At 46.7% G+C, this 27,150-nt stretch overlaps 1 protein-coding gene across 2 annotated transcripts in view; it reads left to right on the top strand.

Moving 5' to 3' along the window:
- Window positions 1–358: 358 nt before the first annotated feature.
- The window catches only part of Klhdc4 (kelch domain containing 4), a 45,547-nt gene continuing 18,755 nt past the window's right edge, over window positions 359–27,150 (top strand). Inside the window, exons 1-5 of one of the 2 annotated variants that reach the window (XM_045159498.1) lie at window positions 359–518; window positions 2,371–2,462; window positions 8,042–8,120; window positions 10,268–10,366; window positions 18,132–18,268. In XM_045159498.1, coding sequence (XP_045015433.1) covers window positions 420–518; window positions 2,371–2,462; window positions 8,042–8,120; window positions 10,268–10,366; window positions 18,132–18,268 — 506 coding nt within the window. In that variant the 5' untranslated portion in view covers window positions 359–419. Of the gene's footprint in view, window positions 519–2,370; window positions 2,463–8,041; window positions 8,121–10,267; window positions 10,367–18,131; window positions 18,269–27,150 lie in introns of those variants that run through there. The other variant, XM_045159499.1, reaches the window with a different exon arrangement.

Here is a 27,150-nt window from a genome sequence, read left to right as displayed (position 1 = left end):
CACCTTGTGCATCTGGCTTTACGTGGGTCCTTACGCTTTGCAGACAAGTTCCTTAACTGCCGAGCCTTCTCTCCAGCCTTATCCAGCACACTTTATATGGGATGGGAGAAGTGCTGCCTTCACTCAGGGTTGGAGATTCCTCTGGGTGCGTGAAAATGTCTGTGAGAAAAGCGGCCATAGCTTCCATTTGCTCGTGGCTACCTCAAAGCCAGCCCTTTACCAAGTGCGCCCAAGTTAACGCTCTAAAGCCGCCGGCAACAAACAGGACAGCGGGCCTTAGAAGCCCGCGGAATCAGCTCCCCGTCGGAAGCTGCGGGGCTCGTGCCGGAAGTGACGCTCTTTGGCGCGCCACCCGCTTCCGGTGGGGCCGTGTACTCTCTTCCTTTCCTCAATACTGGTGCCGCTTGGGACGCGGCGCGATGGGCAAGAAGGGTAAGAAGGAGAAGAAGGGCCGCGGCGCCGAGAAGACGGCCGCCAAGATGGAGAAGAAGGTGTCCAAGCGCTCGAGGAAGGAAGAGGTGAGCAGGGCCCGGGCAGGGCCAGCCGCGGCTGCCAAGCTCCTCGTGGAGCCGACAGCTCTCGCCTCGGGCCCCGGCCTCCCCGGGAAGGGCAGATCCGCTGATGAACTTTTTTGCTTTGTTTTGTTTTGTTTTCTCATCCCCGTTTCTGCCCGCTGTCCGCGCTGTTAGAGTGAGGCGGGGCGGCGGTAAGTGGTGGGGTTGGTGCAGGAGAACCTGGGGCGCTCACTCCTGCTTCGTCCAGGAGTGTGGCCTGGGAGTCAAGTTTACGACGCTTCTGATCCTCTTCTGCCTTTTCGGGGAGTGGGGGGGGAGGGGAGGTAATCCTCACTCCGGCCCAGAAGGGTGCGCCACAGAAGAGTTGAGGCAACCGAACAAGTTTCTGGAACGGTAGGATGTTCCACAGCAGTTGGCGATGATCTCCACGATCAGATTGTCATTTCCTTCTCTACTCCCTCCCCTCCCACCCGCATCATCCCAGGAACTGCAGGTGAATCCGTGATGAACTTGGGGCTCTTGATTGCTGCTCCCAGGCCTTCCTCACCTGGGGCAGCTGTGATGACCAGACTCCATTGGTGTACCAGGCACGGGATTGTCTGGCTGTAGTGCGCACAACTTGCGAGTGAAGTAGCGTGGATATTGCCATTGGATAGGCAAACAGAGAGTTGCTAGCAGGTTACACAGCTCAGAGTCACATACCTGAAAGAGGTGAGGAGCTGGGATTTGACCAGCCTGCCCTGAATCCAGAGCTCCTGGCCACGTTCCTTTGCTCCTTTATCCCTAGGTCACTCATTTCTCTGTTTCTTCATGTGTCAAAGAATGGGATTGATTTTTCTTCTCAAAACTTACTTTAGGCTATAACGGGGTCTTGGCCAGTTCAGCTCCCCATCTCTGAAGCAGTGGGTCTGAGTTGGAATCTCACCTTGGCCACAACCAGCTGCGTCTCTTCAGAGGAGCAGGACCTGCCTGCATTGCATAGAGCTGTGACACAGAAACTCAGTTCATCGATGTGGCATTTGTTTGTTTATGTATTTACTTAAAAAACTTGTCCTTGGGCTGGAGAGATGGCTTAGCAGTTAAGCGCTTGCCTGTGAAGCCTAAGGACCCCGGTTCGAGGCTCCATTCCCCAGGTCCCACGTTAGCCAGATGCACAAGGGGGCGCACGCATCTGGAATTTGTCTGCAGTGGCTGGAGGCCCTGGCGTGCCCATTCTCTCCCTGCCTCTTTCTCTGTCTGTCGCTCTCAAATAAGTAAATAAAAATAAAACAAAAAATAATTTAAAAAAATTAAAAAAAAAAACTTGTCCTTGACAACCTCCATGCATATATACAATGTACCCTGATCATAACTCCATCTCCTATTGCTCCTCTTCTGAGTTCCTCCTCCTCCTCCTTTTCTATTTTTGGCTTTTCAAGGTAGAATCTCATTCTAGCCCATCCCGGGCTGACTTGGAATTCACTATGTAGTCTTAGGGTGACCTCGAACTCACAGCAATCCTCCTACCTCTGCCTCTTAGGTGCTGGGATTAAAGGTGTGTGTTACCATGCCCGGCTGAGTCCCTTCTTTTTTTCTCACTGGTCCCTCATCTATTTTGAGTGAGTGAGTGAGTGTGTGTGTGTGTGTGTATGCCTATGCGTATGTGTATGTATTTGCACCTATAAGGAAACTGCCTTTGGGGTCACACTGAATGCTTTCTAAATGTGTGAAGTTCTACGTATTTCAGAGCCATATTAGAACTTTCAGGTGTGATCCAATCACAGGCTAATCAGACTGACAGGAGAAAAGCTGGCTGGGCCTTTGACACTGTGACAGGTTTAGATGGTCTCACATGTGGCTATTTTTGTGCCTTTAGGAAGACCTGGAAGCCCTTATAGCCCATTTCCAGACACTGGATGCCAGAAAGACCCAGGTCATGGAGACCACATGCTCCCCACCCTCCCCACGGTAAGTGAGAAGGCTTTGTACCTCCTGGCTTCTGTTGTTTCCTTTCTCTAAAGTGCTTGACATGAGCGCTGTGTATTTATAAATGCCTGGCATTTGGGGCACTTTCCTATGCAGTGCTGTGTGCCCTTTCCCCTGAGAACCAGAATGGCTGCTGTTTCTCTGGCTTTGCAGACACCTGGAAGTGAGATTTCCTGCCAACTGCTCCTGCAGCACGTTGTGGTAAAAGTGTCACCCATAAGCTTTAAAAAAAATTTATTTTAGAGCTGAGTGTGGTGGTGCATGCCTTTAATCCCAGCACTTGGGAGGCAGAGGTAGGAGGAACACCGTGAGTTCAAGGCCACTTTGAGACTACGTAGTTAATTCCAGGTCAGCCTGGACCAGAGGGAGACCCTATGTCGAAAAACCAAAAAAAAAAATTTTTTTTTAATCTATTTATATATGTGTGCGCGTGTACATGCATGTGCACCACACTCAGCTCACTACAACTTAAAAAAATATTTTTTAGCCATGTGTGGTGGCTTTAATCCCAGCACTCTGGAGGCAGAGGTAGGATGATTGCCATGAGATTGAGGCTACCATGAGACTATGTAGTGAATTCCAGGTCAGCCTGGGCTACTTCAAACAAAACAAAAAAGCTGGGCATGGTGGCACACACCTTTAATCCCAGCACTCAAGAGGCAGAGATAGGAGGATCACCAGGAGTTCAAGGCTAGCCTTAGACAAATTAGTCAATTACAGGCTAGCCTGGGCTAGTACGAGACCCTATCTTGAAAAACCAAAACAAACAAATTTGAGAGGAGTGTGGGGTGGAGGGAAAAGTAAGCCAGGGGGTGCTGTGGCTGCTTCTAGTAGTTTCCAGTAGCTAGCCAGGCAGACCTGGACTGAGTGTTTCTGTGGCCATGGCTGCTTGGGAGCTTGCTGGTGGCACAGTCAAAGAGCCAGTGGCCAAGTGGAGTGAAGGGGATGATCCATGCTGGATTGTGGAGGAGTGGGCAGATGCCACCAATGGCGCTGGACAGAGAGGGATGCTTCAAATTTGTCCAGAGAGAAGCTGAAAACACTGTTCAACATGGAGGCAGAGGCCGATAAGCTGGGATTGACGAGTTTTGGCTCTCCGACTTGGAAGATGCTGAGTACCATCTTCATGCTCCCCATTCCCACCCCAGAAAATTTTTAGAAGGCAGATTTGGATTACATTCAGTTCAAGCCGGAGTGTGTGATCAAGACCTGACTCAGCAAGCGAAGAAAGTCCAGTTACACTTTTGTAGGAATTGTTGGTGATAAAGTCTCAATATCAAGCTTTATATGCACGCTTTAAACCAGCTTCTGTTGAGCAAAAAGAACTGCATTTGTGTGTGCTCCTTTGACTAAGACAGTGACAGTGATGCAAGAACTACCAAAGCAGGCAGACCTGGAGCTGTCGCTGCTGACTGAAGAGGAGAAAGCTGCGGCAGAGCAGCTAAAACCTCATGCGCCAAACTTACGAAGACATGGATTGAAGAGAGCTCTAACAAAGAAAAGACCATTTCCAAAGAAATTCAGCAAAATGCCAGTTAACACTTGATAGTAAGAGGAGGGAGGCTGGTAAAGATGGAGATCTGAGTGACAGGATCACTAGGCCTTTCCTATCGGAGGACAATATTAGGAGATAGTGTATGATACATGTATACAGTTTTGTAATTTCAGATAATGGGATTCCTTCACACTATTTTCTTTCTGTATAGTTGGGATAAATGTTTTGGTTTAATATAAAAGAATGTTAATGTACATTTCAGTCAGTGTGTGAATGAGCATGCTTTAGAAATTTAAGGTGGGGAAGAATATTGACAATGTATATTATAGGTGTATGTTTCATTCTTTGAAAATGTTGGTTTTAGATGAGGTCACATGATTGATATAGTGCTACTGTGTGGCATGCACTTTCACACAAATATTAGCTAATATAATTAAAAGCCTTTTCTGTGATTAAAAAAACAAAATATGTCAGGCTGGAGAGATGGCTCAGCAGTTAAGGCACTTGTCTGCAAAGCCTAATGACCCAGGTTCAGTTCCTCAGTACCCATGTAAAGCCAGATGCACAAACTAGCACATACATCTAGAGTTTGTTTGCAGCAGTTATAGGCTCTGGTTTGTCCATTCTCATTCTGTCTCTTCTTACAAATAAATAAATAACAATAAAAAAAACCATGTTGGTCAGCTTTCTGTTCATATAGCAAAATTCTTTGTTTTTTATTTTATTTTATTTATTTTTATTTTTATTTATCTGAGAGTGACAGACAGAGAGAGTAAGAGGCAGAAAGAGAGAGAATGGTGCGCGACAGCTTCCAGCCACTGCAAACAAACTCCAGATGCGTGCACCCCCTTGTGCATCTGGATAACATGGGTCCTGGGGAATCGAACCTCAAACCGGGGTCCTTAGGCTTCACAGGAAGCGCTTAACCACTAAGCCATCTCTCCAGCCCTGTTTTTTATTTTTATTTATTTATTTGAGAGAGAAAGAAGCAGAGAGAGGGAAGGAGGGAGAGAATGGGTGCCCCAGGGCCTCCAGACACATGTGCCACCTTGTGCATCTGGCTTACATGGGTCCTGGGAAATTGAATCTGGGTCCTTTGGCTTTGCAGGCAAGGGCCTTTACCACTAAGCCTCCTCTCCAGCCTGCAGAATTCTTAAGAATGCTGGAAAGGATTAGTTTGGCTTTTGGTTTCAGAGGTTTCAGTCCATGGCCACTTGGCTCCCTGTTTCTGGTGAGGCAGAACAGTATGGTGGGCAGTACGTTGGGGAGGAAGCTGCTTATCTCATGATGGACAGGTCCCACCTTTCCGAGGTCTGTGTCCAGTGGCTTTCTTCCTCTAACTAGGCTTCATGTCCCAGTAGTCCATTTGGCCATGAGCTCAGCAATAGATTAATGCATTGATGAGGTTGGCACCTTCATGATGCAGTTACTTCTCAGTAATGCTGCCAGCTAGAACAAACCTTCAACACCTGAGCCCTTGGGACATTTTAAATTCAAACCACAAAAAGCACCTTTGAAAGTCTGACTGTTGATTCACATGTGAGCTAACAGAGAAAATAGGGCACTGTGTGTGTCGGCCCTTCTGCTCCCTGTGCCTCCAGTGGTACCTGTGTGAGGTGGGGCTTGTGGTTGGCACTCACAGCTCTGGGCTGCACAGGGCTTCTTCCCAAGAGGTGTTGGGTACTTTTCATGTTCAATGAGAAACACTTGGGGGCCACAGGAACTTGGGGGGAGACTATTCTTTTTTAAAAACAATTTTTAGGGCTGGAGGGATGGCTTAGTGGTTTAGGCACTTGCCTGCCAAGCCAAAGGACTCAGGTTAGTTTCTCTAGGACCCACATAAGGCAGATGCACAATTTAATTTTTTCTCTTGGCTGACTGGTACTTCATTTTGTGATATGCCACACGTGGTTTTTCCCCCTCTCCTCTTGGTGGACTTGGGGCTGTTTCTGCTGTGGTGGCTGTGAATAGTGGGCAGTGAGTCTGTAGCCCAGAGTAGAGCTACTGGCTAGTGTGAAGGACTGCTGGGCTGCTTCCCATGGCAGCTGCATGGTTTTCATGACAGTATCTGGTTCTTTTGGCTTTTCATGGTGGAGTCTGCCACTCTAGCCCAAGCTGACCTGGAATTCACTGGGTGGTCTCAGACTGACGGCAGTTCTCCTACCTCTGCCTCTGAAGTGCTGGGATTAGGCATCTGCCACTACACCTGGCTTGATGCCAGTATCTTTACTACAGAACTTCTTAAGCCTGTGAGATGCTTCTATAAGCAGTAAATCCCCAAGAGGAAAATAGAGCTTGGATTTCCCAGGCTTACTTCACCTCAAAATCCACTTTCTTTTGAAAAATATCTTTTACCTTTTTTTTTGTTTGTTTTTTGAGGTAGGGTCTCACTCTGGCCCAGGCTGACCTGGAATTCACGATGTAGTTTTAGGGTAGCCTCAACTCTTGGCGATCCTCCTACCTCTGTCTCCCAAGTGCTGGGATTAAAGGCGTGCGCCACCACACCCAGCTTTGTTGTTTGTTTTATGAGGTAGGGTCTCACTCTTTTTTTTTTTAAATTTTTTATTTATTTATTTGAGAGCGGCAGACACAGAGAGAAAGACAGATAGAGGGAGAGAGAGAGAATGGGCGCGCCAGGGCTTCCAGCCTCTACAAACGAGCTCCAGACGCGTGCGCCCCCTTGTGCATCTGGCTAACGTGGGACCTGGGGAACCAAGCCTCGAACCGGGGTCCTTAGGCTTCACAGGCAAGTGCTTAACCGCTAAGCCATTTCTCCAGCCTGGGTCTCACTCTTAACTCAGGCGGACCTGGAATTCACTATGTGGTCTCTGGATGGCCTCGAACTCATGGTGATCCTCCCACCTCTGCCTCCCAAGTGCTGGGATTAAAAGTGTGCACCATCACTCCTGGCCAATTCTCTTGTTAAAAAAAAAAAGTAAAAGAAACCTGGACATGAAAAACCAAACAAAGAAGAAAAAAAAAGAGTGAATTGGTACATATGGGCCTCAGCCACTGCAGTCGAACCCCAGACCCTTGTGCCACCTAGTGGGCACGTGCAACCTTGTGCTTGCTTCACCTTTGTGCTTCTGGATTACATGGGATCTGGAGAGTGGAACCTGGGTCCTTAGGCTTCACAGGCAAGCGCCTTAACCACTAAGCCATCTCTCCAACCCAAGAAGCATCTTTTAGAATGAGTGGTGTGAAGACATTGTGGGAGCACCAGTGTCAAAGATTCGGAGGGTCAGGCACTCTGCAGTGCTCACCCTGTTGTCACTGGGCCTCCGTTTTTCTGCTGTGGTGATTGGAATATATGCACACTTTGCCTCAACAGCGGTTCTGTTGTGCTTGTGTATGAAGTGAGGAGAGTCAGTTCCGTTTTCTAGATAGAAGGAATCAAGGCATTTTGAAATGCCTAGGTACTGGACTTGTAGAGCACTTTTGATTGATATTTATCTCATTTTATTTATTTATTACTTTTTTATTTTTGGTTTTTTGAGGTAGGGTCTCACTCTGGTCCAGGCTGACCTGGAATTAACTATGTAGTCTTGGGCTAGCCTTGAACTCACAACAATCCTCCTACCTGTCTCCCAAGTGCTGGGATTAAAGGCGTGTGTCACCATGCCCGGCTTATTTTATTTCATTTTTTTTTTTTGAGAAAAGGTCTCATTCAATAACCCTTGTTCATATGAAACTTACTGTGTAGTCCAGGCTGGCCTTGAATTCAGGTGACCATCCTACCTTAAGTGCTGGGATTATAGGCATGTCCCACCACACCTAGCTTTGATTGTGATTTAAAAGGCCTAGACCCTTAAAGCAGTACAAGTCTGGATGATTCTGCATGAAAGTCAGGGGTATTAACTTCTGCCTGCCTGCACTCCGGGCTCTCCTGGGAGCATGATCCTGGCATTGGGCTGCATTGGGTGGCAAGATGGTTCTCATTCTGGCTCTTCCCATGGAAGTTGACCAAGGGTGTCTTTGGGGGAAGACATGCTTCCAGGAAGGAGCTGGAACTCAGCCTGGCAGTGCATTGCTGTGACACTGCTCCTCTGTTGCTTCTGTCTTGCAGGTTAAATGCCTCCCTCTCTGCTCACCCTGAGAAAGATGAATTGATCCTATTCGGAGGTGAATATTTCAATGGCCAAAAAGTAAAGTATATAATTTTTTCTCCCAACTTTTTATGGGGCTCATTTAAGTAAATTTAAAATTGTGATTAAAAATACACCTTAGTTTTTTTCCATTCTCACCTATCCCACCTCCTGAGTGTCAGGCCTGATGTGTGGGGTGTCTTTGACCAGTCACCAGGACCAGTTGGGGACTCTGAGTTGGCTGAGCCTCAGCTCTCCCCTTGGCCACTTCTGTGTACCAGAGCTGTTCTAAAGCTGCTTTTTGTTTTGCTTTGTGATGCTGGGATCCATCCCAGGGCCTTGCACATGGTAGGCAAACACTCTACCCTGGAGCTTTAACCCTACCACTCAAATTTTTTTGAATAGAGAAACTACTAAAATTTACTAGAGTAAATTGTGGGGCTACATTAAAAAATATTTTTATTTATTTGAAAGCAGAGAAAGAGGGAGAGAGACACACACAGAGAATGGGTGAGCCAGGGCCTTCAGCTACTGCATACGAGCTCCAGATGCACATGCCACTTTGTGCATTTGGCTTTACATGGGTACTGGGGAATTGAACCCAGGACATTGGGCTTTTCAAGCAAGTGCTTTTTACCAATGAGCCATCTCCCAGCCCCCTACATTTTATTTTTGAGCATATCACAAAACCCTGTGTTTCAGAGTCTTGTACCCCCCCCCCCCAAGATAGGATCTCACTCTAGCCTAGGCTGATCTGAAATTCACTCAATAGTCTCAGGTGGCCTCGAACTCACGGTGATCCTCCTACCTCTGCCTCCTTCCTGAGTGCTGGGATTAAAGGCGTGCACCACCATGTCTGGCCTTGTTTCAGAATCTTGTATGGAAAACCTTTAGAAAGCACGGGCTCAGGCTGGAGAGACGGCTCAGTGCTTAAGAGCACTTTCTGAGCAAGCATGAGGGCTTGAGGAGGCCTGAGAGATTGCTCTAGCTCAGTTCTCAGGATCCATGTAAGTGGCTGGGTGTGGGCATGCACATCTGTAGTCCCAGTCCAATAGGACAGCGGGAACTCAAAAATTGCCAAACCTTGTGAAATAAACGGCAAGCTCCAGGATCAGCAAGAGACTTTGGCTCAAATAAGAATGGGCAGAAGAGTGTTGGAGGGGGAGGCTCCTGGCCACTGCAAGCAAGCACACAGGGTGCCGTTAGAGAACACACGTGCACACACCCCCTCCACGTTGCACATACACACACAAACAAAAAACCCAGCATGAGCTGGTCTCCCCACTAGCATGCGAGGAGCTCCATGAGTCTGACTTTACTTGTTTATGCATTATAAGAGGAGGCTAGAGTTCAGAGACTGGTGAGTCTGGCTCTGTAGCAGAGGCTCTCAGTGTTTGAGAAATCAGTAGAGATAGTGACACTGCTCTTTTTCTTTTTACTGATGGTTCCCAACTTAGGGTTAGACATTCAGGTGGGGAAAAGATATCTATACCACCATTATGGGTTTTATTTTTTCAAGATAGGGTCTTGCTCTAGCTCAGGCTGACCTGGAATTCACTCTGTATTGTCAGGGTAGCCTCGAACTCTCAGCAGTCCTCCTACCTCTGCCTCCCAAGTGCTGGGACTAAAGGTGTGCGTCACCACACCTAGCCTTTTGTTGACCTTTTTTGTTTTGTTTTGTTTTGTTTTGTTTTTCTGCATTGTGGGTTTTTACAAAAACGTATTTATGTATTTTATCTGAGAGTGAGATGGAGAAAGAGAAAGAATGGGTGCGCCAGGGCCTTCTATAGCTGCAGACTCCACATGTATATGCCACTGTGTGCATTTGGCTTTACACAGGTACCTGGGGTGAACCCAGGCTGGCCATTTCTCCAGCCCCCATTGTGGTGTTAATTGTTGTAACTGTGTTCCATAAGTGAAGTACCGACACTTTATTAAAGACAGCCCAGCCATAGCATGGTTGTCAGTGTTCTGGGCCTAGTTAAGGTGTGCCATGCTGAGCTAGAAGGTTTAGTAAATTAGGTGTACAAAATGCGTCTGTCTAGTTCTTCCAGAGGATTTTGGAACTTACACTTGGCCTGGGCATTGGTGTGACTGAGTGGTATAGGCGATAAGCTTACTGAGGAGTTGCAGTTGCCGTTACTGCTGTTTTCACTGGTGTGCAAGCACATCATTCATGACTCTGACATTCCTCTTCCTTCCGGCAGACATTTGTGTATAACGAGCTCTACGTGTACAATATCAGAAAGGACACCTGGACTAAAGTTGACATCCCTGGTCCACCTCCAAGGCGCTGTGCTCACCAGGTATCATCAGAACTGATAATCATAGAGTCTGTTGATGGTAGGCCAACTCCTGCAGAAAGATAGGCCTTCCAGATCATTCTGACTGCCTTTTTCTTCTCTTCCTTTTCTCTTCTCTCCCTACTGCATTTTATTTTATAGTTCATGCTTTCCAGAAACTCATTATATATCCCAGGCTGGCCTTAACCTCATGGCATTTTTATTGTCTCAGCCTGAATACTAGGATTACAGGTGTGAACAGTCATGGCAGGCTCTGCCATGTTCTAGCCTAGACTTCTTACGAAGCTTCCTGCACTTCTGTTTCTCCACCTTGAGCTGGGGAGAGGGCACCTGCTCCTCAATGGTGCAAAGGCTATGAGATGCTCACATAAAAACACCTTGTGTTGTGGCTAGTGTGTATCAGCTGCTTGGCAGAATGCTTCATTTGAGGCCCCAGGTATGGCCTAGGTAGTGGCCATGAGAAAATGGAAGGTTCAGGAGAGGGCAGATGATAGGAGGAAAAGAATTATTTTAGGTATCTGGGAAGATGGCTCAGTGAATAAAGCACTTACTGCACCACCTTGAGTACCTGAGTATGAATCCCCAGAAGCCAAGTAAAGCCAACATTAGTGTGAACATCTGCAATGCCAGTGTGCTAATGGCAAGAGGGACTTGGAAACAAGGGGGAAGACAAAGACCAACACCCAGAATTGTTTTCTGCCCTCCACATGCACTATGACAGGTACATATATGCATTCACATGCCCAAAAAGAGAATTACTGCACAAGTTAACTTGTTTCTGCTGACACAAGGAGGTAGGTCAGTGTACCTCTTAAAAAAGCTGTCCCTGGTATCAGCTGTCCCCTAAGTTCCAGTGTGAATCACTACAGTTGCTATTCACATTTCTTGGGACATCTCTTCTGCACTGACTGTAATAGCTACAGGCAGCTGGCTGTGACTAATGTATGGAAATAGAGAACAGAAGCAAGAACTGTGAGTTTTTGTCTGCTCACTTGATCCCCCCTGCCCCCTATAAAGCAACAAACTGATAAGAATGCACTTCAATGCATTTCTCACAAAGTAAAAATGAACAAGTTGCAGTTAGTTGGAAATGACAGCTGAGTTGTAATTGGCCTTACCATGTCAACCAGCAGTGAGAGGCGGATGAAGAGGACTTGATGCACATGTTTATAAAATGAGCCACATCTCTGTGTCCATCTGAGCAGCAGGAGGTGTTCATCATAGCTGTGCACATGCTCTAAAGAAACAGCATGTCGCTGGGCATGGTGGCTCATGTCTTTACTCCCAGCACTTAGGAGGTTGAGGCAGGAAGCTCACCCTGGGTTCAAGTCCAGCATGTGGCTACAGAGTGAATTCCAGGTCAGCATGGGCTGGAGTGAGGCCTTACCTCAAATAGTAATCATAATAGTAAAAAACAAAACAAAAGAAATGGCATGTCCTTTATCTGCCAGGCACTATGTAGGGGCTGGGACATAGCAGTGAGACACGCTTGACCTTCCCAGCACCTTCCTTGTTCTGTGTTGTTTGGCGTGAAGTTATCTGGGTTAGGGTAGAGCTTGGGCTCCCTCAGCAGAAGTGCACAGCTGACACAAAAAGCCATTCTGTTTTGTTTTATTTTGCAGTGCTGGGAATGGAGCCCAGAGCCTTTTGCATGCTTGGTGAGCACTTACCACTGAGCATTGCAGTGTATCCTCTCTATGTTTACGCTGGACTCCCTTGCTGGCTTCTTTTTGGCATGTGGGAAGACAGTTGTGAACTTATTTATTCCACTTTAAACAAGTAAATCTAGCCCTTCAGAAAGCACACAGCATCATGGGACAAGCTGCTATCCTTACTCTGCCTCTTGAGATGTGTGGCCCTGCAATGGGCAATGATCGCATTGCCAAGTTTTGGGTCTCAGGCCCCGAGAATGGTGGTTGTCACCAGCTTAAAGGGCTACTTCAAGACTACTGTGGAAGACTAGAGAGATGGCTTAGTGGTTTAGACACTTGCCTGCAAAGCCTAAGAACGCATGTTCAAACCTCCAGGTCCCATGTAGCCAGACAAAAAGTGACACAAACGTGCAATGTCACACATGCCGACAAGGGGACACACATATATGGAGTTTGTTCACAGTGTCTTTTTTTTTTTTTAATTTTTTTTTGCTTATTTTTATTTATTTATTTGAGAGCAACAGACAGAGAGAGAGAGAGAGAGAGAGAGAATGGGCGCACCAGGGCCTCCAACCACTGCAAAGGAACTCCAGATGTGTGCGCCCTCTTGTGCATCTGGCTAATGTGGGTCCTGGGGAACCGAGCCTCGAACCAGGGTTCTTAGGCTTCACAGGCAAGTGCTTAACCGCTAAGCCATCTCTCCAGCCCTGTTCACAGTGTCTTCAAGGACCTGGCATGCCCATTCTCTCCTCTGTCTCTCTTTCTCTCTTCTTTCTCTCTCTCTTAAAAATAAAAATAATAATAATAATAAACACTGTGGATGTGTGTGCTATGTATATGTGTATTATTTTTTTTCCTTGACAGTTTTTATATATGTACATAATGTAATTCTTTTGTTTGTTTGTTTTTGAGGTAGGGTCTCATTCTAGTCCAGGCTGACCTGGAATTCACTATGTAGTCTCAGGCTGGCCTCTAATTCATGGTGATCCTCCTACCTCTGCCTCCTGAATCTTGGGCATAAGTATTTTGGTCATAGTTTCCTCCCATCATTCTCTCTTGCCCACCTCCCCCAACCCCTCTTTCCTCTGACCAGTCCCTGTACTATTTTTATTTATTTATTTGGTTTTTGAGGTAGTGTCTTACTCTAGCCTAGGCTGACCTGGAATTCACTGTGTTGTCTCAGAGTGGCCTTAAATTTACAGGGATCCTCCCAAGTGCTGGGATTAAAGTCGTGCACCATCACGTCCAGCCCATCTACTATATATTCATTTTTAAAAATATTTATTTTAAGAGAGAGACAATGGGCATGGCAGGGCCTCTAGCCACTGTAAAGAACTCTAGATACATGTACCCCCTTGTGCATATGGCTTACATGGGTATTGGGGAATTGAACCTGAGTCCTTTGGCTTTGCAGGCAGGTGCCTTAATCAGTAAGGTATGTCTCCAACCCCTATATGTATTTTGTTTTTTATTGACAGCTTCCATAATTACAGGCAATGAACCATGGTAATAACCCCCCACCACCACACACTTTCCCTTTGCAACTTCACTCTCCATCATATCCCCTTCCCCTCTTAATCAGACACTCTCTTATTCTGATGTCATGATCTTTTCCTCCTCTTATGATGGTCCTGTGTAGGTAGGGTCAGGCACTGTGAGGTCATGGATATCCAGGCCATTTTGTGTCTGGAGGAGCACCTTGTAAGGAGTCCTACCCTTCCTTTGGCTCTTATATTCTTTCCGCCACCTCTTCCTCAATGGACCTTGAGTTTTGGAAGGTGTGATAGAGCTATTTCAGGCTGAGCACTCCTGTCACTTCTCAGCACCATGGTACCTTCTGAGTCATCCCAAGGTCACTGCCATCTGAAAAGAGAAGGTTCTCTAACCCAAAGTGACAATAGCATTAATATATGGGTATGAACATTAAGAGAAGTGCTTACTGGGCAGTTTAGTGAGTATAGTGTCTACATTTTGCCAGATGCCAGCAGACGTTACACTCCTAGGACTCATGACTCCTTCCATCATAGGTTTCAGTATCAGACATGGATTCCCTCCCATGGACCGGGCCTCCATTCCAATTAGAGAGTGGTTGGTTTCTCTAATAACAGACATGCCACTATTGTACCCGTTGGCTCATTTGGCCTGGTTGGCCAAACTTAAGGCTTACAGTGTCCACTGTTGAGTATCTCCACTGGAAATTTCTCTCTCTCTCCCATTGAACTGCCTGCAGTGTGGCTTTTTCCAGCTTTCTGTCAGCTGATCTACACAGAGGAGGTTTTCAGCTCAGCTCCAGCAAGATTTCTCAGTGACCTTGCTGCCCAAGTATGTGAAGTCTTCAGCAATAGGGTCTTACCATCTATTCCTGGTGGGAAACCAAGATCCTCAGCAATGGTCTGTAATATTTTGGGGGCATCAGGGACCTTTCTGCCCAACCCCTCCACTATTTTGATGTCTTATTTTTCTCTCTTCTTTCATCACCCATGATGACATTAAAAAAAATTTTTTTTGTTTATTTTTATTTATTTATTTGAGAGCAACAGAGAGAGAAAGAGGCAGAGAGAGAGAGAGAGAGAGAGAGAGGAGTGGGCATACCAGGGCTTCTAGCCAGTGCAAATGAACTCCAGATGTGTGCGCCCCCTTGTGCATCTGGCTATCTTGGATCCTGGGGAATTGAGCCTCAAACCGGAGTCTTTAGGCTTCACAGGCAAGCGCTTGACTGCTAAGCCACCATGATGACATATTGATGGGCCCATTATAGTGCAGGTAATGACAGTTGTTGTGAGGTCATGAATGCAGTGGCCACAACGTGTCTGGAATATAATGTTCCAACGTACTCCTTCCTATCTTCTGACTCTTACATTTTTTTCGCCACAGCTTTCTGAAATGTTTCCTGAGCATTGGCAAGTGTGGTAGAGATGTCTCATTTCATGCTGAGCATTTAACGTGCTTTTCTTCACTTTGATGGGTGTGAATTTCCCCAGTTGTCTCCTCTACCATCTATGAAAAGAAGGTTCTCTGATCAAAAGAGAGAGAGCAGTACTACCTGTATGAGCATGGATATTAAAATATTTAGAGAACAACTTGATGGGCACAACATAGCCATTCAACACAACAGTGGTTGCTTTTCTCTAGCACCTATGACCTTTCCATGCCATAGTGTTCTCTCTGTCTCTTTTTTTTTTTTTTTTTTCAAGGTAGGGTATTTCTTTAGCCTAGGCTGATCTGAAATGGACGCTAGTCTCAGGCTGGTCTCAAACTCACTGAGATCCTCTGGAATGCTGGGATTAAAGGCGTGTGCCACTATGCCTGGCCTTTTTTTTTTTTTTTTTTTTTTTTTGAGTCAGGGTCTTTACTGTAGCCAGGACTGAACTTGAACTCACAGTGATCCTCCTATCCCAGTGTTCTGAGTGCTGAATTTAAGGGCATGCACCAGCACACCTGGCTTGCATGTAGGAGCATTTGGAGCATGGTCCTGGCCGGCAGCCCAAGTCTTGGTGGGTCATTTTGACCCAGGTGGAGTGTTCTAGGGCTGGTTCAGAGCTGAGTTAGGGCCTTTCTGGGTCTCTCCTGAGTGGTTAGTGACCTCTTCACTCTGTCTGGTGGCACTTGACAAGCCCTATAAGCACTTGGGTTCCTTTGAGCTTCTGTCATCCTGGTGGCTCTTTGCTTCATCTCCTGTGGTGGTGTCCTGCCAAGGCACAGCCTAGATTGGGGCCACATGAGATCCAGTGTGATTTCCAGGGGTCTTTCTCTCTTGACTACTCCTTTCCAGTGCTTCATCCTGCAAATTCCAGTTCCAGCCTGCTGAGGGCAAGCAGTGCCTGAGTTGACCAGTCTTCTCTGTGCCCTGCCTGGAGGCACTCTTAGTCTTGCCCTAGAGTGAGGAGAAATTGAATGACTGGCTTAAAGAGCTACTTGACTGACAAGTGGGGAATATGGCCTTCACTTCCATGTAGGACCGTTCATAGTGGTCGAGTGTGTCGTTCATGCTTGGCTGTGCCATGTGGCCCTGAACAGGCAGGCTGCAGCTTGTGCAGGCAGAGTGCTACAGCAGGGGGTGCTTGAGAGCAGCCGGGTCACCAGTTGGCTAGGTGTGTAAGCAGCTCTCACTTCTGTCCTTAGCCACCTTCCTGAGCTTTCCACAAGGAGCTACCCTTCCCCAGAGGAGGTCAAACTTGAGGAGATCACGTGAGCATTGCACCACGCAGTGTGGGGGCTACTTGCAGGAGAAGCTGTGTAGTTTCTGAGAAGTCCCCTCAGGAACCACTTACGGCCACTGACCATGAAACCAGCCAAGTACCTGCATCAGCAGCAGGCCAGCCACCAGGTGTCCAGGAGCCCCCTAGGGCCATTCTTCCTGTGTCCTATCTGGGTCTTGGGGCCAAGAGGACCCCTGGGACTAGCATGGGAATGGCTTTGCTGTGGATATGGGCCTTGGTCTTGCTGTAGTCCTGGAAGGAGTCCCATGGGCCAGCCTTGCCCCAGCTTGCTTCTCAGTGATCAGACTTGATGAAAGAGCACGTGGCGCCATACCTAGCAAGTCCACCCTTTGTGCAGATATGGCCAGTCTTCCAGGGACTTTGTTTCCCGAGTCCCCCAGGAATCCCATTCTGTGGCCTCACCCTTGCAACCAGTGCTTCTTGTGGTTGGCAGTCTGATGACTCATGAGGGAAGCCTTACCTTCCGCGGGAGCTCTGGCCCTGGAGCAGCTTTACTTTGCCCTTCTCGGGTCATCTGAGATGGGTTAGGACAGCGAGGTCCCTGCCTTCACCATTTCATCGGTCTTTCTGTTACCATGTCTCTTTTCTTGTGCTATGTGTATATAGCACAGTGATGTAGTGTGGGAAATGTATCAAGATATTTATTCTTCAACGTTCTGGAGGCTTGAAGTCCCGTGTCTGTCCAGAGCCTTAGTGCTAATATGGTGAGAAAGACATTTAGCACAAAGCCCTCCTATAGTCAGCCCTTTGGTCCCTTCAAGATGGGAGGGCCCTTCAACTGCCCTTGCTTGGAACAGTGACAACTGGGTGTCTGCTTTAGGGGTTGGGCGTGTACTTCAGTGGTAGAGTGTGCTTGTCTACATGTGCAAAGCCCCGAGTTTAAAACCTGGTGTGGTGGTGCATACCTACAGTCTCAGCACTTGGAAGGTAGAGATAGGAGTTCAAGGTCATCCTCAGCTACATAGTGAGTTGAAGGCCAGCCCGGGGCTACATGAGACCCTGCCTCAAAGGGGGGGGGGGGCTGGAGAGATGGCTCAGTGGTTAGGGCACTTTCCTGCAAAGCCTAAGGACCCTGGTTCAGTTCCCTAGTACCTATATAAAGCCAGATCCACAAGGTGTTGCATGCTCTGGAGTTAGTTTGTTGCAGTAGCTAGAGGCTCTGGCATGCCCCTTCTTTCTCTGTCTCTCTCTTTCACTGTCTCTCAAATAAATAAACTTTTCTTTTCTTTTTTTTTTTTTTTTTTAAGGGGAATGGGGCTGGGCATGGTGGTGTGCACTTTTAATCCCATCACTTGGGAGGCAGAGGTAGGAGGATTGCCATGAGTTCAAGGCCACCCTGAGACAACATAGTGAATTCCAGGTCAGCCTGAGCTAGAGTGAGACCCGACCTCAACAAAAGAAAAATAAAAAAAGAAAAGAAATGTCTACAGGATTTTTTTTTTTTTTTGGTAGAGGACATTCAAACCATAGCAATGTTACGTCCCATAAGTACTTCATATTACGTGCATGTTGTATTTGTGGAGTCAGTTTTAGGTATACATTACTTGATTGCTAGGATTGCTAGAGGATTAAGAGAGCTGAAATATCTCATTGTAGTTACAAGAAAATGAAAATGCTGTTAGCTTGTGTTCACATGTGACTGATGTGAAGTTTTAAATTAACTGTGTCTTAATAGATATGGTATCTTATAAATACAAATGGATGCTTATCTTGTAAGTTAGGGAAGCATGAGAGTGATAGGTATTTGAAAGTAGTATGTCTAGGAGGGTTTGTTCTAGAATCTTCCCTCAGAGGCAGAAGAGGATGTTAGAGGTGAATAGTGCTGATGCTGCTGGTCACCCTCCAGCCATGCGTGCTGCTGTGTGGCAACCTAACATGTCCTCTTTTCTTTAACAGGCTGTGGTGGTCCCTCAAGGTGGCGGGCAGCTGTGGGTCTTTGGAGGGGAGTTTGCATCTCCCGATGGAGAGCAGTTCTACCATTACAAGGATCTCTGGGTGTTGCACTTGGCCACCAAGACCTGGGAGCAAATTCGGTGAGATACTGTTGCGTACTGTATTCTGAGTTCTAAGTGAGGGGCAGGGGTGGGGGCCCAGGTCACAAACCTGTGTGGCCTGTCTCCGTGGGTAACTAGGTGTTGGTGGGAGAGCTGGCTTTGATGAAGGCCATTGCAGTGTTGGCTGAGCTCAGCACCCCGCTGGGCCTACTTTCCTTTTCCTTCTTCATCTTCCTCTCCTGGGTCACCTTTCAGTGCAGTTGCTCTAAGGGGCTATCTGTTTGACCTCAGGAGGCAGTTCTGGGTTAAGCCTGCTGAAAATACAGCTGATCCTCATGAGGATGTGTCACTTAGTTCCGCACTGCCGAGGAAATGGCAGGGCTGGTCAGAGGAGAGAGGAAGAGACTGTACTTCTAAAGAAGCTAGGCTTGTTCTGGCCTGACTCCAGCAGACGCTTTATGTGTACCAGCAAGCAGAAGCTGTGGGCCTGTCTGTCTTTCAGGAGCAGACATACATTTGCATGTGAATTACTGTAGCTAGGAGCCTGGCAAAATGGTCAGTTGACAGCAGACTTGGTGACTTTGTTCTCCCTGAGAGTTACTGGGCTCTGCTACCACGGCTGTGCACAACATAGTTCCAGGATACCGCCTGTGCTAGTAAAGCAGCAAACCAGAATTCAGCAAGAGTGCAGTTCACTCCTGTTCCTGGGGCTCTCATAGGAAGAAGGAGAATATTCTTAGGCCTTTTGCCTTAGGCCTGGAACTCCTGATCTTCCTGGTTCTGTCTGCTGGAATTATAGCCACCACACATGGCCAAATTGATAATATTTTTTTTCTTTTAAGTTATTTATTTAGAGAGAGCATGGGTGTGAAGGGGGGAGGGAGGAAGAGTCAGATAGAAAGAGAATGGGTGTACCAGAGTCTCTAGCCACTTACAAACTCCTGACACATACACCATCTTGTATATCTGGCATTATGTGGGTACTGCTGAATTGAACTTGGGTTCTTAGGCTTTGCATGGAGGCACTTTAGCTGCTGAATCATCTCTCCAGCCCAGTTTTCAAAGTTTTTTTAAAAAAACATTGCCATAATTTTATTTATTTTTGACTCTTACATTCTTTTTTTTTTTCTTAAAATATTTACTTAATTATTTATTTGAGAGGGAGAAAGAAGCAGGGTGGGGGGAGAGAAAGAATATGAATGGGCATGCCAGGGCTTCTAGTCACTGCAAACGAATTCCAGACATATGTGCCCCTTGTGCATCTGGCTTATGTGGGTCCTAGAAAATTCAACTGGGATCCTTTGGCTTTGCAGGCAAACACCTTAACAGCTAAGCTATCTTTCCAGCCCTCTTTTTTTTAAATTAATTTATTTTTTATTGACAACTTCCATAATTGTAGACAATAACCCATGGTAGTTGCCTCCCTCCCCTCACTTTCCCCTTTGAAACTCCATTCTCCATCATATCTATCCCCTCTTCCTCTCAATCTCTCTTTTATTTTGATGTCTTGAACTTTTCTTTCTATTATGATGGTCCTGTGTAGGTAGTGTCAGGCACTGTGAGGTTGTAGATATCCAGGCCATTTTGTGTCTGGAGGAGCACGTTGTAAGGAGCCCTACCCTTCCTTTGGCTCTTACATTCTTTCTGTCACCTCTTCCACAATGGACCCTGAGCCTTGGAAAGCGTTGTAGAAATATTTCAGTGCTGAGCACTCCTCTGTCACTTCTCAGCACCATGGTACCTTCTGAGTCATCCCAAGGTCACTGCCATCTGAAAAGAGAAGGTTCTCTAACCCAAAGTGACAGTAGCATTAATATACGGGTATGAACATTAAGAGAAGTGCTTACTGGGCAGTTTAGTGAGTATAGTGTCTACGTTTAGCCAGACAGCAGCAGACGTTACACTCCTACAGCTCATTTGGATATATTCCTTCCCATGGAGCAGGCCTTCAATCCAATTCTAGAACGGTTGGTTTCCCCCTTAACAGACATGCCACTATTGCACCCATTGGCTCATTTGGCTTGGCTGGCCCATTATAAGGCTTGCAGTGTCCACTGTTGAGTATTTTCACTGCTGATTTCTCTTTCTCCCATTGAACTGCATGAAGAATGGCTTCTTCCAGCTTGTTTTCTTTCTTCTTTTTTTTTTTTTTAATTTTATTTATTATTTATTTGAGAGAGAGAGGAAGAGACAGAGAGAAAGGGCACGCCAGGGCCTCCAGCCACTGCAAATGAACTCCAGATGCATGTGTCCCCTTGTGCAGCTGGCTTACGTGGGTCCTGGGGAATTGAACTGAGGGCCTTAGGCTTCATAGGCAAATGCCTTAACAGCTAAACCATTTCCCCAGCCCTCTTTTTTTAAAATCAATTATTTAATTTATTTTTTGTTCATTTTTATTTATTTATTTGAGAGTGACAGAGAGAGAAAGAGGCAGATGGGGGGAGAGAGGGAGGGGAAGGGAGGGGGAGAATGGGCGCGCCAGGGCCTCCAGCCACTGCAAACAAACTCCAGACACATGTGCCCCTTTATGCATCTGGCTAACATGGGTCCTGGGGAATTGAGCCTCGAACCTGGGTCCTTAGGCTTCACAGGCAAGCACTTAACTGCTAAGCCATCTCTCCAGCCCTTCTTCCAGCTTTCTGTCAGCTGTTCTACATGGAGGATATTATCAGCTCGGTTCCAGCAGGGTTTCTCAATGACCTTGCAGCCCAAGTATGTGGAGTCTTCAGCAGTAGGGTCTTACCATCTATTCCTGGTGGGATACCAAGGGCCTCGGCAATGGCCTGTAATGTTTTGGGGACATCAATGACCTCCCTGGCCAACAACTCGCTGGAAGGTATACCATCCCTAGCACTGAAATTTTTCTAGTAACAATCTATGGCTCTTGTGTGTTCCATTGTCCAAAAAATTATGTTTCCATATGACTTATTTATATCCTCTTAGATTTTGATTAGTCCTCCCTCCACCTTTCCTTTATTCAATCTCTTTCCCCTCACTTAGGACTTTTCATCCCCATTAATATGTTCTTCTTCATACATATATTATTAAGTCCCCCTTCCCTTTTTATTCCCTTTATGTCCCCTTTCTAGCTTACTGGCCTCTACTACTGAGTTTTATTTCTATTCACATAGAAGTCCAATCATTTGTAGCTAGGATTCACATATGAGAGAGAACATGTGACATTTGGATTTCTGGGCCTGGGTTGCCTGACTAAGTATAATCCTTTCCAGATCCATCCGTTTTTCTGCAAATTTCATAACTTCATTTTTCTTTACTGCTGAGTAAACTCCATTGTGTAAATGTGCCATATCTTCATTATATACTCATCAGTTGAGGAACATCTAGGTTGGTTCCATTTCCTAGCTATTGTGAATAGAGCAGCATGGTTGAGCAAATATCTCTAAGGTAGTGAGACGAGTATAGGATATATGCCTAGGAGTGGTATAGTTGTGTCATATGGTAAATCTATTTTTAGCTCTCAGGAACCTCCACACTGATTTCCACAATGGCTGGACCAACGTAGTTTTTGTTGTGTTTTGTTTTGATTGCCTAGCCCAGGCTGACCTGGAATTGACTATGTTGTCTCAGGGTTGCCTCGAACTCACAGTGATCTTCCTACCTCTACCTTCCAAGTGCTGGGATTAAAGGTGTGCATCACCACACCCAGCTTTTTTTTTTTTTTTTCTTTCAAGGTAGGGTCTTTCTCTAGCCTAGGCTGACCTGGAATTCACTATGTTCACTATATAGTCTTAGGGCAGTCTTGAACTTAGGGTGATCCTCCTACCTTTGCCTCCTGAGTGCTGGGATTAAAGGTGTGTGCCCCCACACCCAGTTTATGCCCAGCTTTAAAAAAAAAAATATTTATTTGCTAGATAGAGGGAGAATGGGCACATACACTAGGGCTTTTTGCCACTACAGATGAACTCCAGATGCATGTATCACTTTGTTAATCTAGCCTTTGTGGATATTGGGGAATTGAACCTGGGCCAGCAGGCTTTGTAAGCAAGTGCCTTTAGTCACTGAGCCATCTTCCTGGCCCTAGTTAACTGTTTTGTTTATTTGTTTTTTGAGGTAGGGTCTTGCTCTAGCCCAGGTTGATCTGGAATTCACTATGTATCCTCAGGTTGGCCTCGAATTCACAGTGATCCTCCTACCTCCTGCCTCTTTAATCCTGGCCTCTTCTGGGATTAAAAGCATGCCACCATACCTGGCACATTAACTTTTTTTTTTTTTAATTTTTAATTAATTAATTTATTTATTTGAGAGCGACAGACACAGAGAGAAAGTCAGATAGAGGGAGAGAGAGAGAATGGGCGTGCCAGGGCTTCCAGCCTCTGCAAACGAACTCCAGACGCGTGCGCCCCCTTGTGCATCTGGCTAACGTGGGACCTGGGGAACCGAGCCTCGAACCAGGGTCCTTAGGCTTCACAGGCAAGCGCTTAACCGCTAAGCCATCTCTCCAGCCCTTAACTTTTTTTAAAAAAAGAATATTTTTACTTATTTGCAAGCAGAGAGAGAGAAGAGATAGAATGGATGTGCTAGGGCCTCCAGCCATTACAAACAAACTCCAGATACATGTGCCACTTTGTGCATATGGGTTATGTAGGTACTGAGGAATTGAACCCAGATCCTTAGGCTTTGCAGACAAGTGCATTTACTACTGAGCTCTCTCCTCAGCCCAGTTTTAAAAATGTCTTTTTAAAAATTTTTTATTTTTATTTGAAAGAGAGAAAGAAGTAGAGAGAGAGAGAATGGGCATGCCAGGGCCTCTATCTGGTGGAAGTAAACTCCAAATGCATGTGCCATCTTGCACATCTGGCTTTACTTGGAGCCTGGGGAATTGAACCTGGGTCTTTTGGCTTTTCAGGCAAATGCCTTAATCACTAAGCCATCTCTACAGCTCTTCTACAGCCCATTAAAAAATTACTTATTTGCAAGCAGAGAGATACAGAGATGGGGTGTGTGTGTGTGTGTGCATGCCTGCCTGCCAGGGCTTCTAGCCAGTGCAGACAAACTCCAGATGCATGTGCCACTTTGTCCGTCTGGCTTACATGGGTACTGGGAAATTAAACCCAAACTGTTAGACTTTGTAGGCAAGTGTCTTCCATACTGAGCCATCTCTCCGGGCCCTAGTTGGCTAGCATTAAAGGCGTGCCCCACCACGCCTGGCTTTGTTTGCCAGAATTTTTTTTTCTTGCTTTTTAGAGGTAGGGTCTCACTCTAGCTCAGGCTGACCTGAAACCCCACTCTGTACTCTCAGGGTGGCCTCGAACTCATGGCAATCCTCCTACCTTTGCCTCCCGAGTGCTGGGATTAAAGCCATGTGCTACCATGCCCGGCCTGTTTGCCAGATTTTTAATGAGCTAACTTCCATGTTTCTGCTGCTCAGCAAAATTCAGTTGCTACTGCCTAATGCATTTGGTTATGCAATGCCTTATTTTTATTGGAGCCTTACTTAGTTTTTAAGGCCTCTGAGGAGATGCCCAAACAAAGCACATATAAGAGTATGCATGAGATACCATTTGATGAAATATATCCACTTCTCCCTTGTCTTTTGTCTTCCTGAGTCACGGGTGCAGTGGCCGTCACCTGGCCCTTTCTCTGCCTTGTCGAGAAGATGGCTGCGACAAGCGCTCACCTGGGCGGCTCCTTCTGCTGTCAGAGCCGCCGTGAGCCACTGTACAGGCTGCAAGCGTAGCTTTGTTTGTTCTTTGTTGTCCTGTCCTTCAAAAAATTACTTATGTGGGAGAGAGTGAGAGAGAAGCAGATGGAGAATGGGCATGCTAGGGCCCCTAGCCATTGCAAATCAACTACAGATGCATGTGCCACCTTGTGCATCTGCCTTTACATGGGTACTGGGGACTCAAACTTGAGTCCTTCAGCTTGGCAAGCAAGCACCTTAACTGCTGAGCCACCTCTCCAACTCTAATACTCTTTTTATTTTACTTGTTACTTTTGCTTGTGTGCGCACACCATGCACTTGCCTGTGGGGGTGGGCAGTAGCAGTTGCCTGAGGTGACCAGAGCAGAGCCTTTTACAAGTTTTCCACCCATTCTTTTTTTTTTTTTTTAATTTATTTATTATTTGAGAGCGACAGACACAGAGAGAAAGACAGATAGAGGGAGAGAGAGAGAATGGGCGCGCCAGGGCCTCCAGCCTCTGCAAACGAACTCCAGACGCGTGCGCCCCCTTGTGCATCTGGCTAATGTGGGACCTGGGGAACCGAGCCTCGAACCGGGGTCCTTAGGCTTCACAGGCGAGCGCTTAACCGCTAAGCCATCTCTCCAGCCCCCACCCATTCTTTTTTGAGATGGAGTCTCTTATTTATTTTTTTTGACAAAAAAGGATGGGTGAGAGGAGGAGAGAGAGACAGAGACAGAGAATGGGCGCGCCAGGGCCTTTAGCCACTGCAAACGAACTCCAGATACATGCACCCATTTGTGCATCTGGTTAACATGGGTCCTGGAGAGTCAAACCTGTGTCCTTTGGCTTTGCAAGTAAACGCCTTAACTGCTAAGCCGTCCCTCCAGCCCTCTCTTTTTGATTTTTGAGGTAGGGTTTTGCTCTAGCCCAGTCCTTAGGTTCCTTCTGTTCCTACTTCTGTGATGCACCTGGAGCCTTTAGTGAGGGTGACATAGATGGTGTGGGGGAGCACCCAGCTGCCACTTACTTTCAGAACATGGACAGATTTTGAGATTCTGTTAACCACAGCCAACTGCAAACAGCAAGCTTCTGCCCAAGGTCGGGAGCAGTGGTAACCTGGGAAGTAAGCTAAGTAGAGTCTCTAGATGCTGCTTAGGGATTTCCACAGAGCAGCAGGTATGATCACTTTGCACACATTCTTTTTTTCCTTTTCTCTTCTTTTTTGGTTTTTTGAGGTAGGGTCTCACTCTAACCCAGGCTGACCTGGAATTCACCATGTTGTCTCAGAGTGGCCTTGAACTCATGGCAATCCTCCTACCTCTGCCTCCTGAGTGCTAGGACTAAAGGTCTTGTGCTTCACAGCTGGCTTCTACATACATTCTTTTTTTGTTTGTTTGTTTTTGGGTTGTTTTTTTTTTGTTTTTTGTTTTTCAAGGTAAGGTCTCACTCTAGCCCAGGCTGACCTGGAATTCACTCTGTAATCTCAGTGTGGCCTCGAACTCTCAGTGATCCTCCTACCTTTGCCTCCCAAGTGCTGGGATTAAAGGTGTGCGCCACCATGCCTGGCTTCTGCATACATTCTTAACTAAGGTCCCCTGAGCTACATACTGCACCAGAAGCCAAAAAATGCTTGATGGTTCTGCCCACAGAAAAATAAGGATTTCTGTGGGAAGTGAGGTCATCTTGGGATGGAGACCACCAAATAAGATTCTCCAAAACCCACATAAAGAGCAGGGCATGGCACACACACCTATAACCTCTATGGCAGGCTTTATAAGCAAGCTCTGCTAACTACTAAGCCGTCTTAATTGGCAATTTTTTTTTTTGTTGTTGTTGCTGTTTTTTGGTTTTTCGAGGTAGTTTCTTGCTCTAGCCCAGGCTGACCTGGAATTCACTATGTAGTCTTAGGGTGGCCGTGAACTCATGGTGATTCTCTTACCTCTGCCTCCCAAGCGCTGGGATTAAAGGTGTGCACCACCCCCCTCAGCTTCAAATGATTTTATTTCAACAAGAGTCTCCAGTCCAGGGAGCTCTAGCTTTGTGCACTGACGTCCGCCCATGAGGCTGACTTGTTACTGGATCTAGCTGCAGAGATGAGAAGCACTGGCTCTGCAGAAAGGCTGCTGGCCCTGTGGCTTCCTGGGTGCTGGTCTCTTACTATAGCTCAGGCTGACCTGGAATTCACTGTGTAGTTTCAAGGTGGCCTTGAACTCACAGCAATCCTACCTCCACCTCCTGAGTGCTGAGGTTAAAGGCATGCACCACCATGCCCGGCTTTGGCCTCTTTGAATACTTTTTCACTGATGCTAAAATTCCTAGTTGATTCTTTTAAAAAGGTGTGAAAACTCAGGTATAATGCATCTTGGGTTCTTACCAATGAAAGTATTCATGCTTATGCAAGAAGTGGGCATTTCATTTGTAATCAATACTAATTCCAAAATGAAGACATCACCTGGATGGCATGCTTTCAGGAGTGGTGTGAAGACCTGATTGACAGCACCTACAGCCATGGGAAGGGGGGTAGGGACATCAACTGCTAAGGTCAGTATTTTGATCTTGTGGGCTGACTGACAGTGTGTGGGACTTGACCAGAGCTGCCATTGCCTGGAGTTGGCCTGGGCTGCTCATACTGGTGCAGTGATGGCTGTGGAGAGAGGACTGCTGCTGGAGGATTTTCCTCACCTGCAGCTAGGTACCCCATGACAGGGACAAAGTACAGAAATCAGTGTATGACACCCTGGAGTCAGCCTGGAGGGAACCAGAGGCAGAGGCTTTATGATGTCTGTAAAAGTGTGTGTGTGTGTGTGTGTGTGTGTGTTCCATGCATGTGTATGTGCTCTTGCAGTGCTCCGTGCACTCAGCCTGTGGCAGGGTACGCCTGCCTGTGGTGGCAGAACAGACACTGTTTAACTCTTCTGCCCTTTCTTGTTGGGGCTAGAATTTTTTATTGATCCTGGAGCTTTGTGTTTTTCATGAGCTCCAGCAATTCCTTGGTCTCCGTTCCCCTGTGGGATATGGTTACAAGCGTGCATGCCCAGCGGTTTGCATGGGTTTTGGGGATGTGAGCTCAGGCATTCTCAGGCCCTCATGCTTATGCAGGAAGTGCACTTAATCGCTGAGCTACCTCTCTAGTCCCAAAGTGCCTGCCTGCCTTTCTATTTTTTCTTTTTCGAGGTAGAGTCTCACTATCCCAGGCTGACTTGGAATTCACTTGGTAGTCCCAGGATTGCCTTGAACTCATGGCGATCCTCCTACTTCTGCTCCCGAGTGCTGGGATT

Source organism: Jaculus jaculus, chromosome 1, assembly GCF_020740685.1.
Source record: "Jaculus jaculus isolate mJacJac1 chromosome 1, mJacJac1.mat.Y.cur, whole genome shotgun sequence".
In the NCBI taxonomy this organism is placed as follows: Eukaryota; Metazoa; Chordata; class Mammalia; order Rodentia; family Dipodidae; genus Jaculus; species Jaculus jaculus.
The sequence above is the reverse complement of the archived record's forward strand: the minus strand, read 5'-3'. Positions and strand labels throughout refer to the sequence as shown.